Here is a 13,289-nt window from a genome sequence, read left to right as displayed (position 1 = left end):
CATTTCCCTCCACAGATGCTGCCTGACCCGCTGAGTTCCTCCTGCAGTTTGTGTGTTGCTCCAGATTCCAGCATCTGCAGTCCCTTGTGTCTCTCTGAATTTGACCCAAAGTCAGCCTGCACCTCTTCACGGGAAAGTGGGTTGTGGCTGCATTGCTGGTGAGCAGAATCTAACCGGGAAAGATAGGCTGAAGCTGGAACACAGCAGAGACTCAGGGTTTGTATGGCCATGGGTGCTGTTGAGTGAACTACACATCCACTCAGTCACCTCCCAGCTGCTTCAACCAGGACTCAATACTCATCACTTCACATCCCCCTCACACCATTCTCATACCTACAAAGCACAGCCTGTAGGCGTTAGCTATTCAACTACGGCAGCCAAGTCAGCCAAGTGTATAACCTGACATTCACCGACACACCTCTGCATCTCTTTGGAGCAGAAAGAGACAGCAAGAGCTAACAGGAAAGGCACAGGCACACTTGCACGTCAAAAGTCATGGGGACATATGCAAGGGAGCCTATTAGATCCTCACGTCATTGTCAGCTGAGGAAGAGCCTAATCCCAGTTCCCAGCTCCCACCTGGTACTAGTTTCAGAATCAGAATCAGGTTTATTATCATTGACCTATGACGTGAAGTTTGTTGTTTTGTGGCAGCAGTATAATGCAAGACATAAAAATCTATAAGTTACAAAAATAAATAAATAGTGCAAAAAAAAGGAATAATGAGGTAGTGTTCACGGACCATTCAGAAATCTGATGGCAGAGGGGGAAAAGCTGTTTCTGAAATGCTGAGGGTGAGTCTTCAGGTTCCTGTACCTCCTCCCGGATGGCAGTATTGAGAGAGGGCGTGTTCTGGGTGGTGAGGGTCCTTAATGATAGATGCTGCCACCTTGAGGCACCACCTATTGATGTCCTCAATGGTGGGGAGGGTTGTGTCCATGATGGAGCTGGCTGAGTCTACAACCCTCAGCAGCCTCTTGTGATCCTGTGCATTGGAGCCTCCATACCAGGCTGTGATGCAACCAGTTAGGATGGTCTCCACTGTACATCTGTAGAAATCAGTAAGAGTCTTTGGTGATGTACCGAATCTCCTCAAACTCCTAATGAAGTAGAGCTGCTGGCGTGCCTTCTTCGTGATTGCATCAATGTGTTGGGCCCAGGACAGATCCTCTGAGATGCTGATGCTCAGGAACTTGAAGCTGCTCACCCCTTCCGCCGCTGACCCCTCAATGAGGACTCGTGTGTGTTCTCCCGACCTCCCCTTCCTGAAGTTCACCATCAGTTCTTTAGTCTTGCTGATGTTGAGTGCAAGGGGGTTGTTGCGACACCACTCAACCAGCTGATCTATCTCACTCCTGTACACCTCCTCATTGCCATCTGAGATTCTACCAATAGCAATGGTGTCATCAGTGAATTTATAGATGGTGTTTGAGCTGTGCTTAGCCACACAGTCATGAGTGTAGAGAGTAGAGCAGTGGGCTAAGCACGCATCCTTGAGGTGCGCCTGTGTTGATTGTCAGTGAGGAGGAGGTGTTATTGCCGATCCACACTGACTGTGGTCTCCCGATAAGGAAGTCGAGGATCCAGTTGCAGAGGGAGGTACTGAGGTCCAGGTTTTTAAGCTTGTTGATTAGTACCGAGGGAATGATGGTGATGAACACCGTTCAAGTTTTATAAACTTGTATGCTCAGTACAAGTTTATATAATTATGAGAGGCATAGATAGGGTAGATAGAGTCCTTTTCCTAGGGTGGAAATGTCAAATACTAGAGGGCAGAGGTTTAAGGTGAGAGGGGGAAAGTTTAAAGGAGATTTTTGAGGCAAGCTTCTTTTTTAGACAGAGAGAGGTGGGTGCCTGGAACATGCTGCCAAGGGAGGTAGTGGAAGCAGACTTGACAGCAACGTTTAGAGGTATTTAGGCTGGCACATGAAGCCACGTTGACCAGCTTGATTGGCTTTGTGAGTTTAAATAGTATTGGCTTTCTGCAGTTTAGGGCAGGAAACAGTTCATCAAAGAAAATCAGAGAACTGCAGATGCTGAAAATCTGAAATGAAGTCAGGAAATGCTGTAAACACTCAGCGGGACAAGCAGCATCTGTGGAAAGAGAAGCGATTGACGTTTCAGGTCTGGGACCCATCATCAGAACTGGGAAAGAGGCAGAATACATGTCTCGTGGTGGAACCTTGCCTCTTCCCTTCCGACTATCCAGTGGGAGTCCTTCCTGGTGAAGCACTCCCACTCCCACTCTGACCTTGCATCCTGTGCCCTCCTACACTTTTACAAGGCCCAATGCAAGCTTGGGGAACAACACCTCACCTTGCGTCTGGGTACGTTGCAGCCTTCTGAACTCAATCAGGAACTCTCCAGCTTTAGATAGTTTGGCCTGCTGTACCGGTCTCACTGCCTGACCGTTTACAACACATTACACAGACAAAGAAACTTTATGTGCTGGTGACTGCCCCCTTAAGCCATTTGGACACATTCTATCGGAGATATTCTCTTTCTTCTAAACATTCTTCCAACATATTGCGGTCCAAGGAATGTTGATAAATAGAGGGACCTTGGGATACAAGTCTATAATTCCCCAAAGTTGACAACACGGGTAGATAGGGTGGTGAAGAAGGCACATGGCATGTTTGCCTTCATAGATCAGGGCATAGAACACAAGAGTTGGGACATTATGCAGCAACTTTACAAAACACTAATTAGTCCACACTAGGAATATAGGGTGTAGTTCTGGTCACCATACTGATAGGAGGGATGTGATTGTGTTGGAGAGTGTGCAGAGGAGATTGGAACATAGAACACAGAACAGGACAGCACAGCAACGTCCTTCAGCCCATGATGTTGTGCCAAACTAATTAAAGTAATAACTAAAAGCCTACTAAACTAGTTCCTTCTGCCTACATGTCCATATCCCTCCATCCTCTGCACATTCATGTGCCTAAGAGCCTTCTAAACGCCTCTTTCGTATCTGCCTCCACCACCACGCCTGGCAGTGCATTCCAGGCACCCACCGCTCTCTGTGTAAAACACCTGCCTGGCGCATCTCCTTTGAACTTTCCCCCCTCTAGTATTAGACATCTTGACCCTGGGAAAAAGATACTGGCTGTCTACTCTATCTATGCCCCTCATAATCTTATAAATGTCTATCAGGTCTTACCTCAGTCTCCACCGCTCCAAAGAAAACCCATTTCTGACATGTTTCTCTCTCCACAGATGCTGCCTGACCTGCTGATGTTTCCAGCATTTTCTGTTTTGATTTGAAAAAGGTGTGAACTGGACTAAAGCTCACCATTTTAAGTAACATCTCAAGGGAAGATAGAGTGGTAAGTATTTAGGAAGTGAATTCCAGAGCTTGGTCAGATAAAGTTGCCAATGATGGAATGATTAAATTTAGAAAGATGCCAGAACTGGAGGAAAGTGTATGTCCTGGGATGGTGGTGGGTCCAGACAGGAAGCAAGAAATGGATTTGAAAATAAAAACCAAGAATTGCTTTGAATGGGAGAAATCAAAAATTGCAAACCCTGAACTAGTCTGCCTTTGGTGTTTGTTTACTGTTCACTGTCAAATTTTGTCACTCATCTGACGTACTTTTTCTGACAATATTACCCTTGCACCCTCTCTGCTGGCCCATTGATAGTGGAACATGTTAGTAGTTCTGCCCCAACACCCCATCAGGCCAAGAGCTGAGTAAACCCATCACAGCCTAAACTGAGTTTAAAATTATTTACTGGTAGATCTTCTCATTATGAGCAGATATTGGTAGGTTCTTCATGAAGCTCTGTTGACATCCCTTTCCCTCAATTTACAGCATGTAATTGGAAGAACTTCTACTTGACCAAACTCTCGCCATCAACAGCACCAGAAAAATAGCAGGAAAGAGCCTGGATACCTTCAACAAGGCAGCTACAAATTTACTTGCTACTTGCTTGGATGGATGAGGTTCCACCAGCACTTTAGGGATTTGACATCAGGAATGTTTGATTGTTTGAAAGAGGAGATGTTTGATTGGCCCCTCATTCACCATCCTCTCCACCACTGCATGGCTGCAATGTGCACCATCCACAAGACATACTTACAAGAGCTCACCAAGGCTTTAGTGACCGCACCTCCAAAACCTGCCACCTCTATCAGCTAAGGAGACAAAAGCAGCCTGGGAATATCACAGTTTGCAAACTCCCTCCACTACACGTCATCCTGACCGGGGAATAGTCACTCCTTCATTATCACTGGGGCAAAGCTTGGAACTCCCACATATCAGTGGCAGTGCTGTCATATCACAGATTACAGTTCAAAAATTGTCTCATCACCACCTTCTCAAGGTTGCTATGTATGGACATTAAATGTACCTTATTAGCAATGTCCATAACCCATGAATGAGTATGTAAGTATGTAAGGAGGAGGATGAGAGGAGACATGATAGAGGTATATAAAATATTGAGAGGATTAGATAGAGTAGACAGTCAGCGCCCCCTTCCCAGGGCACCAATACTCAAGACGAGAGGGCATGGCTTTAAGGTTATGGGTGGGAGGTTCAGGGGAGATGTCAGGAGATGTCAGGGGGAGGTTTTTCACCCAGAGAGTGGTTGGTGCATGGAATGCACTGCCTGGGGTGGTGGTGGAGGCAGATACATTGAACAGGTTCAAGAGCTTGTTGGATAGGCATATGGAGGAGTGTGGGATGGGGGGATATGCGGGAGGAAGGGGTTAGGTAGTGTGAGGGTGGTTTGATGGACGGCACAACATGGTGGGCCGAAGGGCCTGTTTTGTGCTGTATGGTTCTATGGTTCTATGATCTTCCTTAACTTTGAAGACCTCCAACAGTTCAGTATTCCCTTTTCTAAATAACAAAGCCTAGCCTAGGTGACCCGAAACATTGACTGTCCACCTCCCCCCACAGATGCTGCCTGACCCACTGAGTTCCTCCAGCATTTTGTTTGTTGCTCCAGATTCCAGCATCTGCAGACACTTGTGCCTCCGAGCGTATCCAGTCCTTCCTTGTGCAAAAAACATCAGCTCATCATTTCGTGAATCTTTTTCCCACTTACTCCAGTGCTTTCTATGGGAGCCTTGGCCTTACGTACAGGGATACCTGTGATGCAGCCTCCCTCTGGACGTAGCCTTCCTGCAGGGAGGCAATCTTCCTCCACACATTTCTCTTCATTCACAAGCAATGAAGATTTGAAATATACAAGGACAGGAAACAGTAACGTACCTGACTGGAGTCTCCATGAACAGCATCCACTGCCTCGGTTCCCTCTGCAATAAACAAGAGCACCACTTATTCTCACTATGTGTGTGTGCTGCTTACATCTCATTGTCTGTAAAAGTCACGTGAGAACGATAAGGCAAGGCACCCCTGGTGTGCTGATTCTGTGCTCACTATGTGGCATCTTCTACACTGGAGAAACCAGAAGCAGTTCTGATAAAGGTCATTAACTGCACTGTGTTCTCTACCATCTCCTGCCTGATCCGCTGTCCATTTCCAAAAGTCTGTTGTATTTCACACTTCCAGAGGCTCTGTATCTGACAGCTGCAGCAAATCTTTTTCTCCATCCTGTGATTTTATTCACCTCCTCCAAACAGACCAGCTGTGATGACAGTCTTCAGCACCCACTCTCAGCCAACACCAACACATCACATCGCCCAGCTCCACCCTCTCCTAAACACTTCCTCCGTTCTCTCCCATCCCACCCACCTCTCTGCAATTTAAAACAGATTTGATTTCTACCTTTTTCGAGTGATGATCAGATTTTATTGACCAGAAATGTTCCTGTTGATCCTCGCTCCACGGTGCTGCCTGACTGCTGAGCACCTCCGTCATTCTCTGTTTTTACAAACATGGGTATTTGGAGCGGGGCAGCCACTCAGTCCGCAGCTGCCTCACTGCTCAATAAGCTCATGGCTGATCTGATTGTTACCACATGCTTCTCTACCCTAGGAACTTTCCACCCTTTTGCTTTCAAGGAATCCATCTACGTTTGCCTTAAAAATATATGAAGACTCAGCTTCTAACGTCATAGATTCATACAGCACAGAAACAGGCCCTTCAGCCCAACATGACCATGCCGACCAAGATGTCCATCTAAGCTAGTCTCACTTGCCCATATTTGGCCCATATCCCTCTAAACCTTTCCTGCCCAGGTACCTGTCGAACTTCCTTTTAAATGTTGTTAACATACCTGCCTCAACCACTTCCTCTGGCAGTTCATTCCATACACTCACCACCCAGTGTGAAGAAGTTGCCACTCAGGTCTCTTTTAAATTTTTCCCCTCTCACCTTAAACCTGTGCCCTCTAGTTCTTTATTCTCTTTCCCTGGGAAAAAGACTGTGTCCATTCACCCTATCTATGCCCTTCATGATCTTATACACTTCTACAAGGTCACCCCTCAGTCTCCTACACTCCAAAAAAAGAAAGTCCCAGCCTGCCCAATCTCTCCCTATAACTTAGGCCCTCGAGTCCTGGCAACACTCATAAACCTTTGCATTCTTTCCAGCTTAATGACATCTTTCCTATAACAGGACAACCAAAACTGTACACAATATTCCAAGTGTAATGTCACCAAAGTTTTGTACAACTGCAACATAACATCCCACCTCCTATACTTAATGCCCAGACTGATGAAGGCTGGTGTGCCAAACACCTTCTCCACCCTGTCTACCTGTGATGCCACTTTTAGAGAACAATGTCCTTGTAATGCAAGGTCCCTCTGTTCTACAACAGTCCCCAGGGCCCTGCCGTTCACTGTGAAAGTCCTACCTGGATTTGTCTTCCCAAAATGCAACATCGTGCACTTATCTGAATTGAACTCCATTTGCCATTCCTCGGCCCACTGACCCAGCTGATCAAGATCCCTCTGTAATTTATGATAACCTTCTCCGCTGTCTATAACACCACCTATTTTAATGTCATCTGCACACTTACTAACCGTGCCTTGTACATTCTCATCCAAATCGTTTAGATAAGTGACAAACAACAAAGGTCTCAGCAGTGACCCCTGAGGCACACCACTAATCACAGGCCTCCAGTCCAAAAAACGTTCCACCATCAGCCTCTGCTTCCTACTGTTGAGCCAATCACAAATCCAGTTAGCTAGCTCTCCCTGGATCCTATGCGTTCTAATCTTCCAGACTAACCTTCCTACCAGGAAGATGCTGTCCCTGAACTCTTGATATTGCAGTTAAAAGCCTCCCACTTGCCAGATGTCCCTGTATCAGCAAACACTCACCCAATCGACGTCTGCATGCTTCTTCCCCTTCCCCTCCCCACTTCCTTCCCCCTTTCCTTCCCCTCCCCTCCCTCCCCCACCCCTCCCTCCCCTCCCCCTCCCCCCCTCCCCTCCCCTTCCCCCTCCCCCACTGTCAGATCTCTCCCTTTTCAGTTCTCCCTACCTGACCAGATAACAGAGCCTCCCAGACACCCACCGCTGGCTATACTCCCCATCATCACAACATTCTTGTCACTCCCCCTCCCGCACTGAATCACCCGGAACCCCAGTGCTGTGAGCACTTCGCTCTTTCTCCCTCATTTTGGAAAAGGAACCGACCAACTTCAATCAGAAACATAACAAGAGGCAAAAATACATCAGTCACACGGTGGACGGGACACGGGCCGTTCCTTCCGCGATATTCTACAACCACCGAATGATGAACGACCAGTTCACTTGGTTTAGCGGATAAACACAGCGACAACACACTGAGGAAGATAAAAGTGTTTCAAAGGATTCTGCGGCCCACCCCCTGTCTCATCTGCCGACTGTTTACGACCGCCAGAACTGTTAGTCTGTTGGCGTTTCATTGAAACCAAGCAAAACCTAATCTGTAAATGCAGAATTCCCTCAATGCTACAGCGAGATGTCAGGTCAAATTACCAGATTATCATGTTGAATTTAACGTGGATTATGGGAGATAAACTGTTTCCACAAGATAAAGCAACCGTGTTTGCCTGTGACACCTTCACAGAAAAATACACCGGCAGATTAACCAGGGCACCAGAACAAGGCGAATTTCATTTAAAATCTCGGTGTTGAAGGAGCGGCCGAGCTGTGGGCACACGAAGCTGCCGGGTGAGGAGGCTCTCTCCCCCGACCCTGCCACCCGTCCTGTCGCCAGCAGCGGCGATAAACTCCCCTGACCATCTGTCACCCGCACTGACAATGCACCTGATCAGGGAGACGTGCAGTGACAGGCCGAGGGTGTGTAACACGGTCACTGCTGGCCCCAGGGAGATTTCTGCAGCTGCGGGGGCGGTATTCCCGTTCCCTGCCGCTGGCCCCGTGCCCCCGGGGGCATCATGTACCTCGGTACCATAACATGGTGAATACTGCAGCCCCCGAACTGCTGCTCCCCGGGCTCACCGGTCGGAGAGGCTGCCGGTGGCTCCCACCGCTTCATCCAACGACCGTGGGACCGGCAGCCAGGGTGGGCCAGATGTTTGGCCGGAGTCGACCAGATGTTTGGCCGGAGCCCACCTGTTCCTGGTGCTCAGAAGCCCCGGTACCTTCTCACTTACAGATACACCTGTGCCACCCTCCCACCAGAGACCGGGCGCCCACCCAGATGTGGAGCCGAACATCCAGCTGTTGTCCGGTGTGGGAGCCGCCTTGCCTCTGGCCGCGGCGGGGGCAGGGGTGGGGTGAGGCTCACCTCGGGCTGCGGTGTCGGCCGAGTCGGGCTCCGGGCCAGTCTCACCCTCGGGCTGGGACTCGATGCCCTGCATCTGGGCGTGATGTTGGCGCTGGAAGGCAGCGGCCGCATCCTCAGCCCCAGGAGCAGCGCCGTTTCCAACATCCATGTCGCCGGTGCCGTGTGAAGAATCAGCGGGAGACGGAGAAGCTGCCGCAGGATCGGACAGCTGCCGCGTTCATCCAGCGGCGGGTCGGGCGGATCAGCGCAGAAGCACGAGTGGCGGTGTCTGCGGCTCGGCTCGGCTCGGGGACTGAGCCAAGTGCGGGCTCTGACCTGCCCCGCCCGCACCCCGATCCCATCCCATCCCCAATCCCGATCCCAACCGGGTCCGCCAGCCCAGGGCACCAGGAATAAATCGGTTCTGAGAGTAGTGCTTTTATTGGAAAAAAGATTCTGAGGGCAGGGAGTCAGCCTGAGGAGGTGACAATATGTGTGGACGAGGGCAGTGCAGCGATGGGGTCCAACTGGACTTCAGTCAAGCCTTTGCAAGGTCCCAGGTGGGAACTGGTCCAAAAGAGTTGAATCCGTGGCATCCAGGACAAATTGGATCCAAACTTGGCTTGGTGATAGTAGGGAGAGGGTGACAGGGGAGGGTTAATTTTGCGATTGGAAGCCTGTGACCAGTGGTGTAGCACAGGGATCGGTGTCTGGACTGTTACCGTTATATACCGCATTACTGATGTGGATAGGAATGATTAGAAGGGATGCAGTTGACGTGGAAACTGGTGGTGATGTGGTGGTGAGGAATATAGCTGCAGGCTCCAGGGTGACCAGTTGGTAAACCGGGCGGAATGTAATCCTGAGAAGTGCGAGGTGATGCACAGTGGGATGACCAGTGACAGGATATACAGGGTGAATGGTGGGGTCCTAGGGAGTAATGAGGAACAGAGGGACCTTGAAGATAGCAGCACATGGGGTAAAGGTGGTGAGGAGGGCAGGTGAAGTATTTGCCTTCATTGAACAGGGAGAATCTGATACAACTTTCCAAAGCATTGATCAGACCACAGCTGGAGCACTGTGTACAGTGCTGGTCACCACACTACAGGAAGGAGGTGACTGCACTGGAGAGGGAGCAGAGGAGATTCACCAGGATGTTGCCTGGGATGGAGCGGTTCAGTTACGAGGAGAGGCTGGGTTTATATTACACAGAGAGTGGCAGGTGCCTGGAACCCACTCCCAGGGGAGGTGGTGGAAGCAGATAGGACAGCAATGTTTAGGAGGCATTTAGACAGGCAGATGAACAGCAGGGATTGGAGGGATATGGACCATGTTCAGGCAGATGTGCAGTTTACATTGGCATCATGGTCAACATAGACATGGTGGGCCGAAGGGCCTGTTTCTATGCTCTATGACTCTGATGAACAAAGGCAAGTTAGAAGATGAGAGTGAACAGGGAAGAAACATAAAGATGGAGTCTAAGAACCTCCCTGGATTAGCCATGTGGCAGCAAGTATCGGGGTAGGAGGACAGGCTGGATGAATGTGTGGATGGGGCAAGAGGAGGGCTTTAGGTTTCTGGATCACTGGAAGCATTTCTGGAGTAAGTGCAAACTATGCAGACTTGATGGGTCACACCTGAACCAGAATGGGTCCAACATGCTGGAGGGCATGAGGTGGGATAGGATCATACAGGATAGAAACTGGCCCTTCAGCCCAACTCGTCCATGCTAACCAAACTGCTGACCTGAGCTAGTCCCATTTGGCCCATATCAGTCTAAACCTTTCCTATCCACGAACCTGTCCAAGTGTCTCTTAAACGTTGTAACTGTACCTGCCTCACCCACTTGTCATCTCACCTCGTCACCCCTCTCAGTTTGAACCTGTACCCTCTAATTTTAGACTCCACTAACCTGCAGAAAAAACTGTGACCATTCACCTTATCAATGCCCCTCATGATTTTACAAACCTCTATAAGGTCACCCCTCAGCCTCCTATGCCCTAGGGAGAAAAACCCCAGCATATCCTGCCTCTCCTTATAACTCAAGCCCTCCAGTCCTGGTAATACCCTTGTGAAAATGTTCTGCACCCTTTCCATCCTTCCTACAGTACGGTCACTAGAACCACACACAATACTCTTAAGTGTGGTCTCACCAGCGTCTTGTACAGCTGTAATGTGACGTCCCAACTCCTGTATTCAATGCCCAGATGGATGAAGGCTAGCGTGTCAAACACCTCCTTCACCACCCTGTCTACCTATGTTGCCACTTTAAGGGAACTATGTAGTTGTACCCCTAGTCTCTCTGTTCTACAACACTCTCCAGGGTCCTTCCATTTACCGTGTAGTTCCTGCTCTGGTTTAACTTACCAAGATACACCTTGGTCAATGATTTACTGATGCTGTTGAGGAGTGTTTAAACTAATTTGGCAGGGGGATGGAACACAGAGTGGCAGTACAGTAGGTTATGAGGAACAGCCAATTATAGAAGGAAAACCAAGTCAGTCTACTTGGCAGAGCATACATCGACTTGACAAGGCAAACGGGAAGAATGAAAGACTGGGCACTGATTTTTGCAACAAATATGGCTGATGTAGTCTTTGACAAGGTCCTACATGGGAAATTAATCCAAATATTTAGAGCCCATGGGATCTAAAGCAAGTTGGCAAATTGGATCATAAATAGGGTTGGTAACAGGAGGCAGAGGGTGATAGTGGAGGGTTAATTTTGTGATTGAAACCCTATGACCAGTGCTAGGAACCTTATTGTGTTATATACATTAATGATTCGGATATGAATGTAGGAGGTAGGTTTAGTAAATCTACAGATGACACAAAAATTAGTGGTAATGTTGACAATGAAGAAAGTCCTCGGCCACAGAATGATATTGATCAGTCGGTAAGATGGGCTGAGCAATGGCACCTAATCCTGATGCAAGATGATGCTTTCTGGGAGATCTAATAAGGGTAGGACATAAACCATGAATGGTTGGACATGGGGTATTTAAGGAACAGAGTGACCTTGTTGTATGAGTCCATAGGTCCCTGAAGGGGTCACCACAAATAGATAAGTGGTGAAGGTGGCACACATTGGCTGAGGCACAGAATATCAGAGCAGGGGGGTTCTGGTACAACTGTCTACATGGACTTCAGTATAGCCTTTGACAAGGTCCTACATGGGAAATTAATCCAAATATCCAGCTGGAGTACTGTGGACCTGTGGACAGTCCTGGTTGCCACACAATAAGAAGGACATGAATGTACTGGTGATGGTGCGGAGGAGATTCACCTGGATGTTGCCTGGGATGGAGCATTTCAGTCACCCAGATAGGCTGGGTTTATTTTCCTTTGAGTGGAGGGGACTGAGTGGGGAACCTGGTAGTTGTACATATTTATGAGGGATAGATATGAGGAAACTTTGGCCCATAGCAGAGGTGTCTAAAATTGGGCAAAAGTTTAAGATCAAGGGTAAAAGGTTTTGAGGGAATCTGGGGAAGGGTTTTTTCACGCAGGGGGTTGTTGGAATTGGAACAAACTGGTTGAGTGGGTGGTGGAGGCAGAGACTGATAGCACAAGTATCTAGATGAACACTTGAGCTTGCAAGGTATACAGACCAAGAGCTGGTAAATGGGGTTACCACGGGCACTTGATGGTTGGCATGGACATGATGGACCAAGAGACCTGTTTCTGTGCTGTATGACCCTCTGATATTGTTCCTATCACAGAGATGTGGTGAAAGAAGGGCAGACAAACAAAGGACTGCAGATGCTGGAATCTGGATGAAAACCACGATGATGCTGGAGGAACACAGCAGGCCAGGCAGCATCTGTAGAGAAAAGCAGGCGGTCAACGTTTTGGGTCAGGATTCTTCTTCAGGATGATTGGCAACTCAACATTCCAGGTTATGGAATCTTCAGGCATGTTGCAGAGAAGGCATTACAATATTAATCAACGGGTCCATTACTGCAGTAAGGAGGAAGGACATCCTGAAGGCTCTTCAAATGAGACTTACGCATGGAGCTTGGAAACAAATGGAGAGGCAATCACTTTGGAGGTGTATCGTAGGTCTCCAAATAGTCAGAAGGAAAGGGAGCAGACGTGTAGATAGTGTAAAAATAACAGGGTAATGGGATTTCAACTTTGCCTCCCACAAAATTGCTGCTGGTGGAGCTGCTGCCTCACAGCTCCAGCAACCTGGGCTCAGTCCTGATGTTTGGTGTTGTCTGTGCGGTTTGTACATTCTCCCTCTGACTGCACGGGTTTCTCCCACATCCCAAACATGGGTTCAGTGAAAATGGCGGGTCTGTCACAAGGAGAAATTAGAAGCACAAATCAGCACCAAGACCTCACTTGTCGGGCAGTGAAAGGGGCCCTCCTGGTCAGACCCTTCCTGCACAGCTGGGCCTCAGTCCCAATGCCAAGGTCTGTTGAGGTTTGCCACAAGCAGCTGCATAACAGAGGACTCTGATCCAAGGTCACATACTGAGACAAGCATCAACTGCGGTGAGAAGGTTGTCAACTCAGTGAAAGAAACAATTTGGCCTGCCTGATTTTCAACATAAGGAGATTTCCACAAGCAAGTCCTGTGCTGTGCTGTAATACTGTATGTAAAAGTTGCTGACTGGCATATTCCAGGCTGCAGGAGTACATGCTGAGGCATACA

General features: G+C 48.6%; 1 protein-coding gene across 2 annotated transcripts in view; it reads right to left on the bottom strand.

Moving 5' to 3' along the window:
• The window catches only part of LOC127580893 (clathrin light chain A-like), a 50,381-nt gene extending 41,376 nt beyond the window's left edge, over positions 1-9,005 (bottom strand). The window contains exons 1-2 of one of the 2 annotated variants that reach the window (XM_052034871.1): positions 8,652-9,005; positions 5,220-5,263 (exon numbers count right to left, since the gene is read on the bottom strand). In XM_052034871.1, coding sequence (XP_051890831.1) covers positions 5,220-5,263; positions 8,652-8,799 — 192 coding nt within the window. In that variant the 5' untranslated portion in view covers positions 8,800-9,005. Of the gene's footprint in view, positions 1-5,219; positions 5,264-8,362; positions 8,503-8,651 lie in introns of those variants that run through there. The other variant, XM_052034879.1, reaches the window with a different exon arrangement.
• Positions 9,006-13,289: the final 4,284 nt, after the last annotated feature.

Source organism: Pristis pectinata, chromosome 2 (genome assembly GCF_009764475.1).
Source record: "Pristis pectinata isolate sPriPec2 chromosome 2, sPriPec2.1.pri, whole genome shotgun sequence".
NCBI classification, from domain to species: Eukaryota; Metazoa; Chordata; class Chondrichthyes; order Rhinopristiformes; family Pristidae; genus Pristis; species Pristis pectinata.
Note: the sequence above shows the minus strand (reverse complement) of the source record. Positions and strands in the feature narration are given on the sequence as shown.